We start from the raw sequence: 22,843 nt of genomic DNA on the forward strand, positions 1-22,843 counted from the left end.
TGAAATGATATTCACTGCTTCGCAGTGAATATTCATTTCTCTTTAGCAGCGGGGACAGGGGCTCCTGCCTCCTGACACCCGCTGCTGCTCCGCTGGCAGGGGCCCCCATAGCAGCTGCATGGTGTGCGACACACCACTGGCTGGGGGCCCCTGGAGCAGCGGGGGCCCTAGGCAACTGCTGGCCCTGTATGCCTGCAGGTGCCAGGGCCCACCAGATGCCAGGGCCCACCGGAGAATCCTCCGGTTCCCCGGTGGGCCAGTCCGACGCTGTATGTAAACGCGTTTTGGCTTGTACACAAGCCTTTGTCAAAGTCTGAAGACCGAGTCTGAGACTCTGTTTGAAAAAGGCTCGTATTCAAGCCAAAATGCGTTACCTACATTTTTATTCTGAAGAAAATGCTATAAAAATCTACAAGTGAGAAAATAATCATGCAGGAGGATAAATCAACTAACAGGTTCCATTTGAGAGCAGGAAACACAGTTAAAAGGACTTGGTCACACCTCAAACTGAAATCATACTTGTGGTACAGGTTATAATTATTTTATTAAAAAACAGATTTATTACATATGTAAATGAAGGTGCTTTTGTGCCCCCTTAGAGTAGATGTGGTGCCCCTGCGGGTCCAGTAGCCACAGAGGTACTGCACCTCATCCAGAGGTGTGGTATCTCACGACCGGGTAAGATGGGGCTCTTTACCACACTCCTAACACTGCACCCAACACACACACTAGTTAGTCAGGGCATCTGGGTGTACCCTTCGGGAGGATGGCTTCATCCCAGACTGGCTAGGAAAGGGTGTTGGGGGGGTTAGTGGGGAAGGTAAGTAGAAGGGGAGGAGCTTGGAAAATGGAGTGATTTGGAACGGCCAATGAGTGACAGTGAGTGGGCGGAGCTTAGAGAAAGTGGGAGATTTGAATTGAGTTGAGAGGAGTCCCTCAGGGGAAGAGCAAGTGGAAGGATGCGTTTGGAGAAGCTCCTGTCAGGAGGAGCTGTTGGACTGATTGGCTTGGAAAGAAAGCCTCCCTGAAGGAAGGAGTGATTCTTCAGGTGGGGGAAGAAATTAGGTCGCAGAAGGGTCTCAGCCCCTAGCCTAGTGAAGTGAACATCGAACTTAACTAGCGAGCTGACAGCTGTGGTTGCTGTATGGGCCACAGCGATTCCCACAGTTACCTTCCTAGAAAGGCAGCCACATAGGCTTAAGAAGCCACCTGAGTGACGAATTCTGACAGGATCCGCGGCAGCTAGCCTGGGACACTGACTGTGAATGTGCTGGGTAGGAGAGTGGAAACCAGCACAGTGAGATGGCCTAGGAAGGAATATACTGACAGTATGTTGGAGGTGTGTACTCATCTACCCGGGAGTTTACTGGATCCCTGACCTGGAGGACTCAGCACCAAAGTGGGCATCTGTGTGCACCAGACAGTGAGTAAAGCCCTTTGGAACTGCATTTAACTGAGTCCTTGTCTTCTTTCTACATCCAGCACTGAGTGTGAACTGAGTGTAAGTGCGAACTGTGGTAAGTGTGAGACTTGTGATTCAGTGACTTTGGATTCAGGGAGTTTCCAAGGGAGGCATTACTGAATTACTGTTATATTTTATTAATACTCTTTATTTATTTTTACTTATCTTTTCTGTGTGGTGAAATCCCCATTAGGATGTGCTCCACTATTGGCAATGCCATCCAGTGTACGTCTTGCCGTATGTATGAAATCCTTGAACAGCCGGTCGAGGGTGCATACTGCTTTGCGAGATGTGAGCACGTTGTGCATTTGGAAGCCCACATACTGGATTTAAATGTGCAGCTGGCAACACTGAGATCCAGAGACATTACGTAAAGGAGTCTTCTGCTCACTGAGCAGACGCTCAATGGGATAGATGAGGGGGGGGGATGCTATATTGGAGCTGCAGGACAGTGAAGCAGCAATCTGGGTGACAGTTAGAAGGCGGGGTAGAGGGAAGAGCGCCAGGGAGGCTAGTCCTGATTTGGCACACCCCAATAAGTTTGCTAAGTTGGCAGATGAGGGGGGTGTCAGTACAGGGGTAGCACTGCTGCAGCAAGGCATGCCTTCTGATAGCTGGAGGAGTGTCTGTTCCAGTAAGGGGGGAAATAGGAGAGCAGGGCAGGCCAGACAGGTGCTGGTAGTGGGGGACTCAATTATTAGGGGAACAGAGAGGGCAATCTGTCACAAAGACAGGGATCGTCGAACGGTGTGCTGCAAGGACCTCCAAGGTGGTATTTTCGGAAATACTTCCTGTACCACACCAGAGAGGCAACGGGAGATTAGGGAGGTTAATAAGTGGCTCAGGAATTGGTGTAGGAAGGAGGGGTTTGGGTTCCTGGAGAACTGGGCCAACTTCTCAGTTGGCTACAGGTTTTATGCTAGGGACGGGCTGCACCTCAATGGGGAGGGTGCAGCTGTGCTGGGGGAGAAAATGGCTAGAAGGTTGGAGGAGTGTTTAAACTAGGGACTGGGGGCGAGGGTATTCCTTTTATAGGAGGGGAAGACAGTGCAGATAGAGACATGGGAACAAATAATGAAATTGGGGGTGGGGCTGGCATGGGGGTGGGGTTGAAACAGTTAATAATTTAAGAAATTATAGAAATACAGAGAGATACATAAAGTGCATGTATACTAATGCTAGAAGCCTCGCCAACAAAATGGAGGAATTGGAGTTAATGTTGTTGGAACATAATTATGACATGGTGGGGATATCTGAGACATGGCTGGACGAGAGCCATGACTGGGCGGTTAATTTACAGGGCTATAGTCTGTTCAGAAATGACCCTACAAATAAGCGAGGGGGAGGTGTGTGTTTATATGTAAAATCATCCTTAAAACCCATCCTGCGTGATAATATATATGAATCTAAGGGAAATGTAGAGTCGCTGTGGGTGGAGATAAGGGAGGGGGAAAAAATAACAAATTACTGATAGGGGTTTGTTATAAGTCTCCAAAAATAATTAAAGCGAATCCTTATGGATAAGATATTTTTCGGACTTACTGTGCGCTGCTTAGTCCTCGAGGACAGATATTTTCCTCTAGATAGATAGAGAGGAACCGAGCGTCCAGGCTGAAATGTAATTCCTCCTTCAAAGCTTCTTTAAAGTTCGTAAAGATCCTCCGAAAAGTCTTGGTTTCTTCCTTGCAAATCCCGTGGGATTTCAAGATGGCCCATGCGTTCCCCCCAGTGACTTTGATTCCTACAGTGGTGAGGAAAATCAGAAGAGAGCAAGCGAGAGTGATTCATTCTGATTGCCCCATTCTGGCCAAAGAGGCCATGGTTCTCCCTTTTGCGGATAATGTCTCTGTCAGAACCATGGGTCCTACCAGAGATCCCAGACCTTCTTACTCAGGGTCCAATATTTCATGCTCAGGTGAAGGGATTCTATCTTGCAGCATGGAATTTGAAAGGTTGCTTCTGATGAATAGAGGGTTCTCTCCAGGGTTAGTTGCCACCCTGTTAAAAAGTAGAAAACCTCAGTATTTGTAAGCCAAAAAGCCAGGAGTGGGTGATGGGTGATAAAAACATGGTTCTGACAGAGACATTATCCGCAAAAGGGAGAACCATGGCCTCTTTGGCCAGAATGGGGCAATCAGAATGAATCACTCTCGATTGCTCTCTTCTGTTTTTCCTCACCACTGTAGGAATCAAAGTCACTGGGGGGAACGCATGGGCCATCTTGAAATCCCACGGGATTTGCAAGGAAGAAACCAAGACTTTTCGGAGGATCTTTACGAACTTTAAAGAAGCTTTGAAGGAGGAATTACATTTCAGCCTGGACGCTCGGTTCCTCTCTATCTATCTAGAGGAAAATATCTGTCCTCGAGGACTAAGCAGCGCACAGTAAGTCCGAAAAATATCTTATCCATAAGGATTCACATTGGTGGTCACGAAGTGGACCTTCGGGCGTGCAGCAGCTGACAGTCGACTTATGTGCTCTTATCTCTCCTGGAATAGGTGAGTAAATCTCTTATCATTTATTCCTAACATCACCCGGATAAGACCCTATTGCGCTTTCTTATTTCCTCAGCCTCTTATATATAAAATAATTAAAGCAACAGAGAATATCCTCATAAAGCAAATAGATGAAGCGGCGACTCAAGGAGAAGTCATTATTATGGGGGACTTCAACTACCCTGAAATACATTGGGGAACCGAAACCTGCAGTTCCAGCAAAGGTAATAGCTTTTTGACAACTATGAGAGACCATTACCTTTCACAACTGGTTGAGGACCCAACATGAGGGGGGCACTGCTAGATATAATATTAACCAACAGGCCAGACTGCAAATCAAATATAAGGGTTGAGGGTCACTTGGGTAATAGTGATCACAAAATAATACGTTTTCATGTATCCTTTAATAAGATGTGTAGTAGAGGGGTTACTAGGACACTAAACTTCAGGAAAGCAAATTTCCAACGGATGAGAGATGATCTTGGTGCAATTAACTGGGACGATATCCTGAGACATAAAAATACACAAAGGAAATGGGAGACATTTATTAGCATCCTGAATAGGGACCTGTGCACGATATATACCATATGGGAATAAACATGCTAGAAATAGGAGGAAACCACTATGGTTAAATAGAGCTGTAAGGGGTGCAATAAGTGACAAAAAGAAAGCATTTTGAGAATTAAAGCAAGTAGGTAGTGATGAGGCATTAAATAAATACAGAAAATTAAATAAATTCTGTAAAAAGCAAATCAAGACAGCAAAGATTGAGACAGAGAGACTCATTGCCAGAGAAAGTAAAAATAATCCCTAAATATTCTTTAACTACATAAATAGTAAGAAACTAAAAAATGATAGTGTTGGCCCCCTTAGAAATAGTCTGGGTGAAATGGTGGATGAGGATGAGGAAAAAGCCAATATGCTAAATGACTTTTTTTCAACAGTATTTACACAAGAAAATCCCATGATGGATAACTTAACCCAGCAGGAAGTACGGCGGCGTCTAAAAATCACTAAAATTGACAAATCCCCGGGCCCGGATGGGATACACCCCCGAGTACTGCAGGAATTAAGTACAGTCATAGATAGACCATTATTTTTAATCTTTAAAGATTCCATATTAACAGGGTCTGTACCACAGGACTGGCGTATGGGCAAATGTGGTGCCAATAATCAAAAAGGGGACTAAAACTGAACTTGGAAATTATAGGCCAGTTAGTTTAACCTCAACTGTGGGTAAAATCCTGGAGGGTTTTCTAAGGCTGGTTTCACATTTGCGTTTTTTTGCGCTGGAAAAAAACGCATACCTGCGCATGCGTTTTTTCCCCTATATTTAACATGGGTGCGCATACCTGCGCGCTGGTAAGCGCACGTATGCGATTTTCATGCGCTGCGTTTTTTTGGGGTGTGCGTTTGTATTTTCCAGACGCAGCATGTTGCATTTTTTGGCCCTGCAAAAAAGCGCATGCGCACGTTTTGCGCTAAAATTGGCCATTATAGCCTATGGATGCGCATATGTGCGCACTGGCATGCTCATGTATGCTTTTTTTGCACATGCGTTTTTTTTTTTACCATTAGTTTAGACAATGGAATTTAGGGGTTTGGGTAAAGTTAGGGTTAGTTAAGGGGGTTTAGGGTTAGGGTCAGGGTTAGGGTCAGGGTTAGGGTTAAGTATGGTTTGGTTAAGGGTTAGGGTCAGGGTTAGGGTCAGGGTTAAGTATGGTTTGGTTAAGGGTTAGGGTCAGGGTTAGGGTCAGGGTTAAGTATGGTTTGGTTAAGGGTTAGGGTCAGGGTTAGGGTTAAGTATGGTTTGGTTAAGGGTTAGGGTTAGGGTCAGGGTTAAGTATGGTTTGGTTAAGGGTTAGGGTCAGGGTTAGGGTTAAGTATGGTTTGGTTAAGGGTTAGGGTCAGGGTTAGGGTTAAGTATGGTTTGGTTAAGGGTTAGGGTCAGGGTTAAGTATGGTTTGGTTAAGGGTTAGGGTCAGGGTTAGGGTTAAGTATGGTTTGGTTAAGGGTTAGGGTCAGGGTTAGGGTTAAGTATGGTTTGGTTAAGGGTTAGGGTCAGGGTCAGGGTTAGGGTTAAGTATGGTTTGGTTAAGGGTTAGGGTCAGGGTTAGGGTTAAGTATGGTTTGGTTAAGGGTTAGGGTCAGGGTTAGGGTCAAGTATGGTTTGGTTAAGGGTTAGGGTCAGGGTTAGGGTTAGTTAGGGTTTAGGGTTTGGGTTAGGGTTAAGTATGGTTTGGTTAAGGGTTAGGGTCAGGGTTAGGGTCAGGGTTAGGTTTAAGGGTTAGGGTCAGGGTTAGGGTTAGTAAAGTCATGGTTTGGGTTAGTGTGAGGGGCCACCTAATGTTGGAAAAAAATGCAAACGCGGTAAAAACGCACTAAAAACGCATACAAACGCATAAAAACGCTGCGTTTTTTTCATGCATGCTCATAAAAATGCTTGAAAAAAACGCAGCAGTTGTATGCTTTTGTATGCGTTTTTTCAATGCGTTTTTTTGCGGGAAAAACGCGCTGCAAAAAAAAGCAAGTGTGAAACTAGCCTTAGAGATACTATACTGGAGTATCTGGAGAAGAATAACCTCATGACCCAATATCACATGAGTTTACAAGGGACGGTTCCTGTCAGACTAATCTGATAAGCTTTTATGAAGAGGTAACTTCCGGACTGGACCAAGGGAATGCAGTGGACGTGGTGTACATGGACTTTTCAAAAGCTTTTGATATGGTGCCACACAAAAGGTTGATACATAAAATGAGAACAATGGGGATTAGGGGAAAATATGTGTAAGTGGGTTAAGAGCTCACTCAGGGATAGGAAACAAAGGGTGGTTATTAATGGAGCACACTCAGACTGGGTCATAGTTAGCAGTGGGGTACCACAGGGGTCAGTATTGGGCCTGTTTCTTTTTAACATATTTATTAAATGACCTTGTAGGGGGCATAGAGAGTAGAATTTCAATATTTGCAGATGACACTAAATTCTGCAGGGTAATCAATACAGAGGAGGACAATTTTAGATTACAGGAGGATTTATGTAAACTAGAAGCTTGGGCTGATAAATGGCAAATGAGCTTTAATGAGGATAAATGTAAGGTCATGCACTAGGGTAGAACAACAAGATGTATAATTATGTGCTTAATTATAAAGCACTGGGCAAAACTGTCACTGAAAAAGACCTGGGTGTATGGGTGGACGACAAACTCACATTTAGTGGCCAGTGTCAGGCAGCTGCTGCAAAGGCAAATAAAATAATGGGATGCATTAAAAGAAGCATAGATGCTCATGAGGAGAACATAATTTTATCTCTATATAAGTCACTAGTGCGACCACACTTAGAATACTGCGTACAGTTCTGGTCTCCGGTGCATAAGAAAGACATAGCTGAACTGGAGCGGGTGCAGAGAAGAGCGACCAAGGTTATTAGAGAACTGGAGGGTCTTCAATACCAAGATAGGTTATTACACTTGGGGTTATTTAGTTTGGAAAATCTAAGGCTTCGGGGTGATCTTATTACAATGTGTAAATATATGTGGGGACAATACAAAGATCTTTCTAATGATCTTTTTACTCTTAAACCTGTGACGGGGACAAGGGGGCATCCTCTACGTCTGGAGGAAAGAAGGTTTAATCATAATCACAGACACGGATTCTTTACTGTAAGAGCAGTGAGACTATGGAACTATCTGCCATATGATGTTGTAATGAGTGATTCCCTAATAAAATTTAAGAAGGGACTGGATGCCTTTCTTGAAAAGTATAACATTACAGGGTATATACACTAGTTTCCTTAATATTGCGTTGATCCAGGGAGCTAGTCTGATTGCCGTATGTGGAGTCGGGAAGGAATTTTTTTCCCCAATGTGAAGCTTACCGTTTGCCACATGGGTTTTATTGCCTTCCTCTGGATCAACATGTTAGGGCAGGTTAGGGTAGGATATAGGTTGAACTAGATGGACTTAACGTTTTCCCTCAACCTTAATAACTATGTTACTCAGCACTGCTACATCCGCCACTCCGCTTGACAACATCACCCCTAAAAACAACTCTTAACAGCCCTGGGACTATTGCTCTACCTGTGGAGAGCCATTTTCACCTCAGCTGCGTCACACCAACAGTCTCAGGAGAACAACATAGCAGCGCTGGTCACCTCTGACCAGACCACCACGGGTGGTGTCACGTATTCATCTTTAAACCTTTATTCCCATTTTATTACACTTCAACAACAACAAACAACATCCTTTTCATTTGACCGCCTGGGGCCACGGACCGGGTCACAGCCACTGTGACGTCCCCCATTGAAGTTGAAGGGCCCGGTACCGAGTACCCCACCGCCCCCAGGGTGCGTCATAGACAAGTGCTCAGTGCACAGCTACACCTCTCAGTTACCATCCTCAGTTCTGCCCCTTGTGATGATTGACAGCACTAGAAGAACGCCGCCCGTATTGAATCCTCAGCCCCGCAAGTACTGACATTGCAGGAGCAATGGTGCACTAGGCGGCCACTGCAGACAGAACAAGGGGGATCAGAAGATCAGAGGATACCAGTGAACATGGGTATTGTGTGCGCTCTCCGCTCCTACAAGGTCAGTATATGAAAGGCTGAGGAATCAATGAAGGCCATGCAATGAAAACCCCTCATTTACATGTGTTTTTACGTAAGACAGCCCCTAGAAAAATCATACTTGTGGAACAGATTTTAAGTCCCCATAAGAATGTAGAAATGGTTTAACTTCAGTCATGGCGATGACAGACTCCCTTTAAGAACAGGAAACTGTGGCTCCCATGTTACATTACATCACAAAAACTGAACATTTGGTACTTAGAGAATAAAACTAATCTTAAGAATGATGATTTCATCTTAACAGTAAACCATTCAGCATAGTGACTTTTAGCCCCATGTCAGGCCCCGTCTTACCATATGACATTTGAAGAGTATGCTTGCAGACCATTTTGACCAGAGTACACAGCTCCTAACACATTTATGACAAGTTTTATATGAGACATATATATTTATAGTGCTCTTTAGTACTTTCTTAAAAAAGTAACATTTACCAAAATGCAGCACAGAAACAAGTACACAAGACCAGACAATACTCCAGCACGCTGCCCGCAGCTTGATTAGTAGCAGTGCTTCAGTAACATATTGCTCAGCTACAATGTCATGCAACACAACAGAAACATTTTAAGGCCATGTGCACACGTTGCGGATTCTGCAGCGGATCCGCAGCAGATTTAGCTGCGGTGTACAGTACCATTGTTTTCAATGGTAAACTGAAAAACGCTGTGGACATGCTGCAGACTTTTCGGCGCAGATTTGCTGCGGGTTAAAATCCGCAGCATGTCAATTCTTTGTGCGGAATCCGCAGCGGTTTCACACCTTCTCCATTGTAGAGGTGTGAAACCACAGGGCTAAACCGCAGGCTAATCCGCAGGTCTTTTGACCTGCGGATTTACCTGTGGATTTTCCCAAATCCGCAGCACCTAAAACTACGTGTGCACATAGCCTAAAAGGGTGTGTAAAATAAAATGAAACATTACATTCAAATAGAAGACTGAGCAAACATTAATCATTAATAGAGATAACACAGAAAATAAACAGAATTATTAGTAGGACTTACAAGTCGAAACTCCCAGATAATGTTTTGAGGCATCATGCCGCCATCTTTAGGACAGTGTCTCATCCCAACATAAGTCTGGTGTTCTGGGACTTCTGCACAAAGTTCAGTGACAGAATTGAAACGAATCTCACGTTTTGTTGTGTATTCAAAAAACTGAAGAAAAAAAAAAAGATACGTGTACACGTCATCATAAGCTGCACTGTAGGGATATATGGAAAATGCAATCATCCTGACACAAAAATTGTTTTGCAAAACTGCTTGATCTTTTTTCCCATAGCCATTAAAATGAACCAGACCTATACCCTGACTATATATAAACCAGTAAATAATTCCACTCATTGCTAGCTATGGTTAGAACCATAACAAACCCTTAGAAATTCCTTAATTCTTTGGCATTTCAATATGTTTAATTATAATAGATTATGTAAAACTATTGAGAATGGTCAAATGGGTTACACAAGATTACAAAAACTTGTCTGCTTTCTTCCTGAAATATTGTCGCCCATTGGTAGTTTTGAACATTAATGTGCAGCTGCATTGAAGTATATAGGGCCAAACTGTGCTACCCTCATACACAAGCTGTGTACATGTGTGGTACGGTGTGTGAAAGAAAAGCTGTGGGTTTACAACCTTGTAAAACCCTCCTGCTGCTGTCCAACAAGCATCTCCCCAGCCAAAGCAACCCCTCTATAATGCAATGAGCAGAACAGCAATAAGTCTACTGTTATTCCAACTATCACAACCAGTCCATAGGTAGGAATAAGCCCAGGATATTAAACCAAAAAAAATCTTAGTTATTAAATATTATATTAAAAACAGTGAACAAACAACAAATCAGAGTGCTGCTAATATGGTGCAGGGATATATAGCACACAAGCAGCATCAAGCACTGACAATATTGATAGTATCAAACAGTGATTATGCAGAAAGGTAGGGTTAGTAATTAGAGATAGTCGGAACCCTGGATGTTCGGGTCCAGCTGATCAGTTTGGGTTAAGGTACCAGAATTGGAACCTGGACCTCATTCACTTGAATGGGGGCCCGAACATCCAGTGTATGCCACGCTCATGTGCATGACAGCGGAACCCACACTGCTTCTGATCAGTGGTAAAATTATCACCACCGGTCAGAAATCCGCGGTTCCCACACTGTGAAATGACAGCGTAAATCTGCAGCTGTGATCGGAGGTAAAAAGTTTACCTCCGGTCACTGATGTCAGCTGATGGGACTACTGCTCCTTTCAGCCTACATCTGCTGCCACCAATAACTTCAAGAGCAAGCGGAGGCTGATGGGTATATTCATCAACCGGCGCTGTAAATAACACACGTGGGTGCCTCCGTATTTTTGATTACCAACTGGGCAAAACTGACAACTCTGTAATATCCTAAACTTATTTATACATATGGACTGGTTGTGATAATACTATATATTGAGTTTTGATCTAGTTACCAACAAAGCTGTATCGATAAATGTGTAACGCAGCACACAAACACACCACATCACGCTCTACATATTACCAATTTGATAAATTGTCTGAACATAGCAGAAATATACCTGATTGCCCCCTTGTCCATGACATCCAAACAGTGAGATGTGAGCTCCAGTGGGTTTATGATCTGGTGCATTGTAATCCAAACACTCAGATGGTATGCCCATGCTGCGGATCTGAAGGATAAATTAAATGAAATCTTTACATTTAACTCCTTTAAAATAAAATCTTGAAATGTAATATGTATTAACTCCTGGTATAACGAACAAAGAAACAGACTGAGGGATATTAGTGGACATTAAATTAAATTCAATCAACAAGTGGCATGCAGCAACTATCATGCCCTATTAAACTATGCAAAGAAATTAAAGGGGTTGTCCAAGATTATTTTATTTTTTTTCTAATTTTTTGCTCAACCTGCTTTAACAGAACAGCTCTTCCTCTTACGGGCTGCTTTGTAGACAGGCATGACTACAGAAGTCATGTTGATTGAAAGCTGGCTCTCCCAGTTATGCAGCAGGAAGCCGGATATCAATCAGCATGATATCGGCAGTGACGCCCCGGCAACAGAGCAGAGCGAAGAGAAGCAGCTTGTCGGTCGTCGTGATATCATTGGAAGCCGCAGAATCGCTGGCAGCAGCGGTCCGTGACTGCTCTGAGTCAGCGTAGATCTGTGCCAAGCAGAGCATTAGCAACTACCAGGAAGATCCTAGGCCCAAAAGAAAAAAATAAATAAAATAGTCCTGGATAACCCCTTTAAAGAAGAACATAAGACCACAGTGAGACCTCTATATAAATCACAACTGGTTTGGTACTTTACCAAATATCTGTTAGTAATTGCACACAGTGCTCCAAGATGGGTTATCACACATGGGGTTGCTTAGTTTGGGGGGAAAAAAAAAAGATGGTATAGAAGTAACCTCATTACTAGTTCAGAGTGACAACACAGATCTGTATTATGATGTTTTTATACATAGGTATGGGGTCATGACAATTGAGCATGCTCTACAGTGCCTTGCGAAAGTATTCGGCTCCCTGGAACTTTTCAACCTTTTCCCACATATCATGCTTCAAACATAAAGATACCAAATGTAAATTTTTGGTGAAGAATCAACACCAAGTGGGACACAATTGTGAAGTCGAATGAAATGTATTGGTTATTTTGAATTTTTGTGGAATTTGAAAAACTGAAAAGTGGGGCGTGCAATATTATTTGGCCCCTTTAACTTAATACTTTGTTGCGCCACCTTTTGCTGCGACTACAGCTGCAAGTCACTTGGGGTATGTCTCTATCAGTTTTTTACATCGATAGACTGAATTTCTTGCCCATTCTTCCTTGGCAAACAGCTCGAGCTCAGTGAGGTTTGATGGAGATCATTTGTGAACAGCAGTTTTCAGCTCTTTCCACATCGATTGGATTCAGGTCTGGACTTTGACTAAGTCATTTTAACACCTGGATACGTTTATTTGTGAACCATTCCATTGTAGATTTTGCTTTATGTTTGGGATCATTGCCTTGTTGGAAGACAAATCTCCGTCCCAGTCTCAGGTCTTTTGCAGACTTCAACAGGTTTTCTTCAAGAATGGTCCTGTATTTGGCTCCATCCATCTTCCCATAAATTTTAGCCATCTTCCCTGTCCCTGCTGAAGAAAAGCAGGCCCAACCATGATGCTGCCACCACCATGTTTGACAGTGGGGATGGTGTTTTCAGGGTGATGAGCTGTGTTGCCTTTATGCCAAACTTATCGTTTGACATTGTTGCCAAAAAGTTTGATTTTGGTTTCATCTGACCAGAGCACCTTCTTCCATATGTTTGGTGTGTCTCCCAGGTGGCTTGTTGCAAACTATAAACGACACATTTTATGGATATCTTTGAAAAATGGCTTTCTTCTTGCCAGTCTTCCATAAAGGCCAGATTTGTGCAGTGTACGACTGATTGTTGTCCTATGGACAAGACTGTCTCACCACAGCTGTAGATCTCTGCAGTTCATCCAGGACTCTTGGCTGCATCTCTGTTCAGTCTTCTCCTTGTTTGAGATGAAAGTTTAGAGGGACGGCCGGGTGTTAGGCGTCGGGTTGCTGTCGCTGCACAGCAGGAATCCCGAGCCTTGCATTCGGCAGTCTCCCATTCCTCTCCGGCTGCAGAGGAGGCTGCTCAGCAGACTCGTCGATCCAGGCGCTCTGCTCAGACCAGCTCTGTAGGTTTAGTTGCTGCTGCCGCCACCTCTGGTCTGGTACAGCTATAGCAACACATGCTGGCCAGCAGCGAGCTGCTCCAGAGACTAAGTCCTCCTTTCGGTCCACTGAGCATGCCCGTGGGAAGACCTCTCATTGGAGATCGGAGGTCACATGCCCAGGTCCTTCTCCAGCTCGGATTGGACCATCAGAAAGGTCAGGAAGGTCCCGGAAGGACGCTGCTATAAAAGGGTTGCATGGCCACTCGGCCATGCGCTAGTATAGACTCAAATAGTTATGGAGTGTATGATGATGGATGCATGTATCTGGTGAATGACTCATTATGAAACCCCTTTCCTTTGATACGTATGTTGGTAGGGTCCAAATCAGCACCTAGTCTATAGGCCACAGTGCATACCAGCCGTCTGCACACTAGTTTCCGATGGTGTCGCCCACTGCAGGGCACTATCGAACCGCGGCAAGTGACAGCCACGCCGATGCAATGCCTTGCGCAACCTGTGTGCTTATCTGGCCCAACCCAGGGCGATTAGTGGCGTCCACCTGAGCGGCACTGTGCAGATTTGCACGCGTTATTTATTTAACCCTTGCTGGCACCACAGTCGCGGCGCCGAGCGCTAGCGATCTAGAGGGACTTCAGTCCTGCGGTCTAAGTGCTGAGTTCTGTGACTATACGCTAGCGCTCACACTGCCAAGCTCTGTGAACAATAACAGGCTACGGCATTTATTATTTGGCGGTTGTGCGGCTCTGTGAGATAACATAGTCCACCTCTGTACACATTGGGTGAGGTTAACCCTGTGGGTTCCGTTATTATACCGCCATATCGTGTCCGCCATTACCGAGCAGCAGTTCTGCACGGTGGACCCCGGGCTGCGAACACACCTAAATACCATCTTTATTATTTGGTGTGTTCCGCCAGCCCGTAACATTGGTTCTTGGTAGATTTGCAGTGGAATGATACTCCTTCCATTTCAATATGATGGCTTGCACAGTGCTCCTTGGGATGTTTAAAGTTTTGGAAATCATTTTGTATCCAAATCCGGCTTTAAACTTGTCCACAGCAGTATCACGGACCTGCCTGTTGTGCTCCTTGCTCTTCATGATGCTCTCTGTGCTTCAAACAGAACCCTGAGACTATCACAGAGCAGGTGCATTTATACGGAGACTTGATTACATACAGGTGGATTATATTTATCATCATTAGTCATTTAGGACAACAATGGATCATTCAGAGATCCACAATGAACTTCTGGAGTGTGTTTGCTGCACTGAATAGCTTAGTTACTCACCGATAACTGTGTTTCTCGGAACCCATGACAGCACCACGGAGAGAGGGGATCCACCCTTCAGGGACAGGAACATACAGAAAAAGGGCGGTACCTCTCCTCCGCCTTCAGTTGGTTACAGAGCATCAGAGGGTCTCCAGGTTAGTTAGACAACAGAAATACATACACAATATTATAATACTGCTTACTTATCAAAGCACCATGCCTAAACGGAAACACTCTACTAACAATAACACGTGCTCACCATACTCGTGAAGGGGAGGGGAATAAGCGGGTGCTGTCATGGGTTCTGAGAAACACCGTTATCGGTGAGTAACTAAGCTATTCTCTCTCACCCATGACAGCACCACGGAGAGAATTTCAGAGATTGGTAGCTTAGGGAGGGACCACCGCCTGAAGGACCCTTCTCCCGAAGGTCAGGTCAGATGTAGAGGCTAGATCTAATCTATAGTGCCTAAAAAAGGTCGAAGGTGATGACCAGGTGGCCGCCTTACAGATTTGTTCTATTGATACCTCAGATCTTTCAGCCCATGAGGTCGCCATTGCCCTTGTGGAATGAGCTCTCAGCCCTTCTGGGATGGTATTCCCGCTGGATGAATATGCCAGGGCAATCGCATCCCTTATCCACCTTGCCAGGGTACTCTTGGATGCTTTGAGCCCCTTCCGAGGACCCTGGAAACATACAAAGAGAGAGCCTTCCTTCCTACACTTTTTGGTGGCCTCCAAGTACTGTACTAGGCACCTTTTAACATCTAAAGTGTGGAACTTTTCTTCCCCCTTATTTTTTGGATTTGGGCAGAAGGAAGGAAGGACTACCTCCTGGGACCTGTGAAAATGTGATGACACTTTAGGTAAATAGGCTGGGTCAGGTTTTAAGATGACTCTATCCTCTAGAATTTTTGTAAAAGGAGGCCCCGCTGACAAGGCTTGAATATCGCTCACTCTTCGGGCTGATGTTAGTGCCACCAGAAGCACCGTTTTAAGAGATAGGATTTTTAGGGATGCCGAGTGAATTGGTTCAAACGGAGGGCCTGTCAGTGTTGAAAGTACAAGATTCAGGTCCCATGATGGTAATCTTTGACTGGCTATTGGCCTCGATCTGGTTACGGCTTTAATGAACCGTGCTACCCAGGGGTCACCTGCCACATCATGGTTATAGAGGGCGCCTAATGCCGCTATTTGTACTTTTAATGTGTTGGCCGCCAGACCCTGTTCCAGGCCCACCTGTAGGAATTCTAGGATCTTATCAATCTGAACCCCGTCCTGAACCTTTGCCCTAGAGGTGGATAGAAATTTTTTCCATATTCTACCATAAGCTCTCATTGTAACCGGTTTCCTACTCTTTTGTAGTGTAGTTATCAGGTTTTCTGAAAAACCCCTGTCCCTCATCAGTGCCCTCTCAAATTCCATGCTGTTAAATAGAGGTTCGGTGCCTGAGGATGTAGCACTGGGCCCTGCGATAGCAGGTCCGGGAGATCCGGTAGGACCCATGGGTCGGTTACTGAGAGCATTCTTAGCCAGGAAAACCAGGTTCTTTTGGGCCAGAAGGGGGCTATCAGTATCATTCTTGCCCTGTCCTGCCTGACTTTCTTTAGGACTGCTGGAATGAGCATGATTGGGGGAAAGGCATATGTTAGATTCTGTGTCCATGGGAGCATAAATGCGTCCAGAGTTAGAGGATTCCCCCTGGGATCTAGGGAGCAGAAGGCGTCTACTTTTTTGTTTTTGAAGTCGGCGAACAGATCCACGTCTGGGGTCCCCCACATTTTTACAATCTGCCGAAAAATGGACTGCTTTAGTACCCATTCCCCCTGTCGCAATTGGGTGCGGCTCAGAAAGTCTGCCCTTTGATTCTCCGTACCGCGGATGTGTAGGGCTGTCAGAGATAATAGGTTTGCCTCCGCTAGTTTGAGGATTTTGGCGGATGTGTCCATTAGGGTTCAGGACCTGGTTCCCCCCTGGTGGTTTATATAGGCCACTGTGACCCGATTGTCCGAAAGGATATGGACATGGTGGTTCTGGAGTAGGGGTAGGAAGTGTGTTAGGGCATAGCCTACTGCTAGAAGCTCCTTTTGATTTGAGGAGGCTCTTAATTCTTGATTTCCCCATTCGCTCTGAGTCACCTCGTTGTTCATGTGCGCTCCCCATCCTGTGGGACTGGCATCTGTTGTCACTACGTGTGTTATCTTTGGTGCCCAGGGGATCCCCTTGGACAGGTTCTCCTGGTTTCCCCACCAAGCTAGGGAATGAATAGTGCTTGAATTTAGGGTAATGCGACCCTCTAGGTGTCCCCCTACTACTGCCTGGTTGGCCAATACGTCCCACTGGAGATTTCTCGTGTGTAACTGAGCCCATTGAACTGCTGGTAGGCAGGCAGATAGTGAACCCAACAGTGACATGGCTTTCCTTAGTGTCATGGAGGGATTTTGGATTGCTCTTGCTGTAATTTGAGCGATCTTCTTTTTGTGGTTTGGGAGGCAACACTCCTGAATGCTTGAGTCTAGTGTTAGGCCCAAGAATTCTTGTACCCTGCTGGGCTCCAATCTTGATTTTTTTAGATTTAGAAGCCAGCCCAGGTCTTGTAGAGTGTTCATCACCCTGTCTCTCTGTTCCCTGCATTTTTGAGCCGAGCTGCCCGCTATTAGGAAATCGTCTAGATACGGGATTATTATTATATCCTGTTCCCTTATATGAGCCATCATTTCCGCTACTATTTTGGTGAATACTCGCGGGGCTATCGATATTCCGAACGGCAGGGCTCTGTACTGAAATTCTTTGACCTTGCCTTTTATTGAGACGGCTAATCTCAGATACTTCCTGGAGTCTTTGTGGATAGGGACGTGATAATAAGCGTCGCTGAGGTCCAACACAGTCATGTAGCAATTTGGGAACAGGACTTTGGTGGTAGATTTGATCGACTCCATTTTGAAGCTCTGGTTCTTGACGTATTTGTTTAGCTTTCTCAGATTTATAATTGTACGAAAGGTGCCGTCTGGTTTGGTCACTAGAAAAAGAGGGGCGTAGAACCCTCTGCCCATATCCTGCAGGGGGACCTCCTGGAGGACTCCTTTTTTTACTAGGCCTAGAACCTCGCTTTCTAGCGCTTCCTGTTCTCGCATGCTGGATCTCAGCGGCGTTGTTACATATTTTTGAGGCGGGAGAGAGAAAAAGTTTATCCTTAGGCCCTCCTGGATTAGGTTTATTATCCAGGGGTTTGTTGAAATTCTCCTCCAGGCTGGAAGGAAAAAGGATAACCTTCCTCCCACCCTTGGCGTACTGTCACTTGGAGGGCTTTTTGTCCCGGGGAGAGTTATTAAAGAAGAAGCCTCTATCTCTTCTATTATCATCCCACTTTTGTTCCCTTGGTGGTCTTCTCTGAAAAAACCTCCTATTCCGAAAGGGTCTTTTAAATGCCGCTGGCCCTAAATTTGGGAATCCTTTTTTCTTGTCCCCTGCTTTCTGGAGGATGTCATCTAACGTTTCCCCAAAAAGGAATTTTCCTTCACAGGGGATGGAGCATAATTTCATTTTGGTCTGAAGGTCCCCTGGCCAACTTTTAAGCCATAGTGTCCTTCGGGCCGCGTTTGAAAGTGCTGCTGTTTTGGACGACAGTCTGACTGAATCGGCCGATGAGTCTGCTAGGAATGCAGCCGCTCCCCTTATTACTGGGATAGAATCTAGAATTTTATCTCTAGGTGTCCCTTCCCTCAGCTGTTTCTCAAGTTGGTCCACCCATACCATTAGGGCTCTTGAGGTACGTCGCTGCTATCGCTGGCCTGAGGTTACCGCCTGCAGACTCCCAAGCCCCCTTTAGAAAGGTATCTGCCTTCTTATCTAGGGGGTCCCTGAGGGTGCCCATGTCCTCAAAGGGAAGGGCGAATTTCTTTGAGGCTTTAGCGACTGCCACATCGAGTTTCGGGGCTCTGTCCCAAGACGTGGATGCCTCCTCCTCAAAGGGATATTTCCTTTTAAGGGAAGGGACTGTAGTATTTTTCCTGTCTGGCTTGTCCCATTCCCTTTTGATTAGACCCTTGATGATTTCGTTTAGCGGAAATACTCTCCGTTTTTTCTGGCCTAGCCCCCCGAACATTATGTCCTGGACTGTCTTATCCGGCCTAGGGTCCAATACCCCCATGGTAGACCTTACAGCTTTCACCAGTTTGTCTACCTCTTCTAGGGGAAAACAATGGCGTCCTCCTGTTTCCTCATCTGAGGATGAGGAGCCGGATTCTGAGGATTTAGTCGAGATTTCTCCCGATGTGGAAGAGTCTGACTGGGAGGTTTCTACCGTGTCTTTTTTCCTCGTTTTATCCTTATGTTTAAGGGATTCAAGGGCGCTCTGAACCTCTGATTTAATTGCGGCCCTTAGGTCAGATGCGAAATCCGGAGTCTCCTGACAAACAATCTCTTTTGTACAGGACTCGCATAGTTTTTTCTCCCATGATACCGGTAGGGGTTTAGCGCAAGTGGGACATTCCCTGTTCTTCTTTTTAGCCTTCTTTCCCTAATAAGGGAGAGGGATTACATTACAAGGGTGACATTCACGAAGATCACTTACCCCAAAAAAAGGCGCGCGGCTGCAGGTACCGGTTCGGGAGACGGAGTCAGGTCCTGTATAGGCTGATCTCCTGGTGGCGTTCTGCTCCTCTCTGCTGACGTGCTACGCCGCGTGGAGTGACTGCTGGAACGGCACTCTGTGTTTCGTTCCTTTTGTCGGTGGTGGCGTTGGTGGTGCTGCTGCTGTTTCAGCTGCTGCCTCTGCTCCTGTTGCTGGTCGCTATCCTCCATTGTTAGGATCGCTTCCAGCCAGGAGTTTCTGCACCTCACCTTTTTTAAACTTGGCGCCGCGTGACGTCACCGCTCCCCCTGCACGCGCTGGTCGGAAAGCGCGCTCCTGCGCATGCGCCCGGTTCCGGGACCCGGAAGTCGTTGGTCTACTTCCGGGGCAGTGGCCATCTTGGTACTCTCCGTACCATGGCGCTGCCCACGCTCCACTGGGTCCCGCTGAGCCCCGACCTCCTTTCTGGAGCGGCGACTCCAGCGTCTCTCCCCCCCGCTCACTCGGCAGCCCGCATCGGCCCCGGCGGTGGCAGCTTCGGGCACCGCACCTGCCGCGACAGGGGCCTCCCCGCTGCCGGTACCCGGACAGGCCGGCCCCGGACTCCTCACAGGTACGCCGTACTGTGGGTCCCCCCGTCAGGGACAGGAACCCAACTGAAGGCGGAGGAGAGGTACCGCCCTTTTTCTGTAGGTTCCTGTCCCTGAAGGGCGGATCCCCTCTCTCCGTGGTGCTGTCATGGGTGAGAGAGAAAGTAAAGGTGCTGAATAATACTGCACGCCCACTTTTCAGTTTTTGAATTTCCACAAAAATTTTAAATAACCAATAAATTTCATTCATTTTCACAATAGTGTCCCACTTGATGTTGATTCGTCACGAAAAATGAACATTTGGTATCTTTATTTTTGAAGCATGATATGTGGGAAAAGGTTGAAAAGTTCCAGGGGGCCGAATACTTTCGCAAGGCACTGTACATCTAGAGGAAAGATTATTCCACAGTTTCATAGATGGGGATTTTTTACTGTAAGAGCAGGGAGACTGTTGAGCTCTAGGACACATGCTGTTGTGTGGATTACATTTTTAAGGAGTGAACAGGGCCCTAGATGTCTTTCAAGAAAGTTGCAATTAAGTTTACTAAACAGTTAGAAACAGGTTACTTGAATTAGAATTTACCGTGATCACCGTAAAAGGATGAATGACTTTTTCCATCTAATAAAAGGAGATTTTTGTGTTCTTCTTGATCAACCATGTAGGACACTGGGTTGTCCATGATGGTCTACTGTGTATTTTAACTATCAACTAAAAGATTGTTAAACAATAATAGATATAGGAGAACTTAACGTATACCGGTACTCATTCTGTAGAGGAAATCAGAGGCATGTCAGTGTGCCATTTTCACGTCTTTTTCTTTTAAGCACAGACATGTCTGGTTGAATCCACGGTCAGAACTTACAAGTCAATGAATGGGTCCTTGATGGGAACTTTTGTGTTGCATCCATGTGTTGTTTGTTTCAAATACAGAAGTGAGAATTTGACCTAAGCAGCCACACTTCCAGTATATTACCACAATATCCCACAAAGTTTTTTGTTTTTTTTAATCAAGTAGTTTTTATTAAAACATATCTCCAGATTGTAATAGTCTGACACAAACTCCAGACAGATACAAAATGTTCAAAGCAGATTAATACAAATTCCTTTAACATGAACTAACCCGGCAACCACAAATAGCTTTTAATCATTAAAATTTACACAATCGTTACCAAGCAAAATTTGCCTTTTTTGTTTTATGAACACTGCTAATATAAATCATATAAACAGCACAAAATAGGGCATCATAATATCAAAGAGTATACTTACCGCACCATGCCAGCCAGGACGATCTTCCGGGACATGTAAATCTGGAAAAACATTTCTCAAGTACCAATCAAAATTCTTACACTGCAGTCTCTCTCGAAGTAATTGTCGATCAGAAATATCACCATATTTTTCCTAGTATAAAATAAAGTTAAAAAAAAAAATTACAATACTGCAATACAGTAAATTTACTGTGCAGTTTATTTTTTGTGCATTAGGCTAAGTGCACACGTACCGGAACTCTCGCGGAAATTACCGCGAGAATTCCGGAATTCCAGTCCGCGGGAAAATCGCATTTTAAATTCCCGCGATTTTCCCGCGGAAAAACTAGCATTTTGCAAGCGTATTCAGCTTGCAAAATGCTAGTGTTTTCCAAGCGATCTGTAGCATCGCTTGGAGAACTGATTGACAGGTTGGTCACACTCGTCAAACAGTGTTTGACAAGTGTGACCAACTTTTTTACTACTGAGGCCGCCTATGCGGCATCAGTAGTAAAAGATAGAATGTAAAAAAAAAAAATAAAAAATACTGTTATTCTTACCTTCCGACGTCCCGCGCAGGCGTTCCCAGTAATCCTTTGCGAAAATGCCTGCGATGACGTCCGTTCTCGCGGGATCGCGACGTCTCGCGGTAATTCGCGATGACGTCGCGCGAGTGACCGCGAGACTTCGCGATCCCGCGAGAACGGACGCCATCGCGGGCATTTTCGCAAAGGATTACTGGGAACGGGAGCGTGGAGAGAGGCGGGAAAGCTGCGCGGGACGCCGGAAGGTAAGAATAACAATATTTTTTATTTTAAATTCTATTTTTTACAGGGATATGGTACCCAAAGCCCGGAGGACAGTCTCCTCTCCTCCGGACCGTGGGTACCATCCGCAATTGTTCTGCTTACTTTCCGCATGTTATGCACAGCCACATGCGGGAAGTAAGCGGAACAATGCATTCCTATGGGTGCGGGATCGCCGCGATTCCGCAAAATAATGAGCATGCTGCGTTTTTTACCGCGAAGCGATTCCGCCGCGGTAAAAACCGCAGCATTAGCACAGCATTGCGGAATCCCATAGGAATGCATGGGATGCTTATTTTTCGAGTTTTCGCGGCAAAATCGCGCGGTTAAAACTGCCGCGGAAACGCGAAAAAAACGCCACGTGTGAACTCAGCCTTAGAGGCAAATTTTCAATAAAAAAAAATTGTTTTTGGATCAATGTTAGAATGAGATTTAGCCCCTTAGTGGACAAAGTCAATTTTGATCTCAATGCATATGCCAAATTTTTCAAATCTGATCAGTGTCACTTTATGTGGTTATAACTCTAACACTTCAAAGGATTGCACTGATTCTGAGACCGTTTTTTCATTACATATTGTATTTCATAATAGTACTAAAAGTTGTTCAATATGACCTTCCTCTTGTTGTTATTTCAAACATTTAATTCTTATGCCCTTAAACCAGAGTTATGTCACACAAAATAGTTATAAATAACATTTACCACATGTCTGCTTTATATCTGCGTAATTTTTTAACAATTTTGTTATGAAGACAGAAGGGTTAAAAGTTGATCAGCAATTTCTCATTTTCCCAACAAAATTTACAAAACCATTTGTCACATTTGAAGTGACTCTGGGGGACCTTTATGACAGAAAATACCCAGAAGTGACACCCCTGCACCCCTCAAAGTCCTCAAAACAACAGTGAAGAAATGTATATTAACTCTTCAGGTGGTTCACAGTAGCTAAAAGCAATGTGGAAGGAAAACGTTTTCGCAATAACATTTTTCTTTAGCTTATTTTCTCCTGAGTACATAGATACCCCATATGTGGGGGATTACTACTGTTCAGGCGCAAGACAGAGTTCAGAAGGGAAGCAGTGCCGTTTGACTTTTTG

The 22,843-nt window shown here is 45.0% G+C and overlaps 1 protein-coding gene across 2 annotated transcripts in view; it reads right to left on the reverse strand.

Moving 5' to 3' along the window:
• GALNT4 (polypeptide N-acetylgalactosaminyltransferase 4) overlaps positions 1-22,843 on the reverse strand; it is a 149,287-nt gene that overhangs the window by 8,195 nt on the left and 118,249 nt on the right. For both annotated transcript variants that reach the window (XM_073587789.1, XM_073587788.1), the window contains 3 exons: positions 20,965-21,096; positions 11,134-11,244; positions 9,579-9,731 (listed from right to left, as the gene is read on the reverse strand). In XM_073587789.1, the coding sequence (XP_073443890.1) occupies positions 9,579-9,731; positions 11,134-11,244; positions 20,965-21,096 (396 nt within the window). The remainder of the gene's footprint in view (positions 1-9,578; positions 9,732-11,133; positions 11,245-20,964; positions 21,097-22,843) is intronic.

This window comes from Dendrobates tinctorius, unplaced genomic scaffold (assembly GCF_039654945.1).
Source record: "Dendrobates tinctorius isolate UK_male_01 unplaced genomic scaffold, ASM3965494v1 ptg000102l, whole genome shotgun sequence".
Taxonomy (NCBI): domain Eukaryota; kingdom Metazoa; phylum Chordata; class Amphibia; order Anura; family Dendrobatidae; genus Dendrobates; species Dendrobates tinctorius.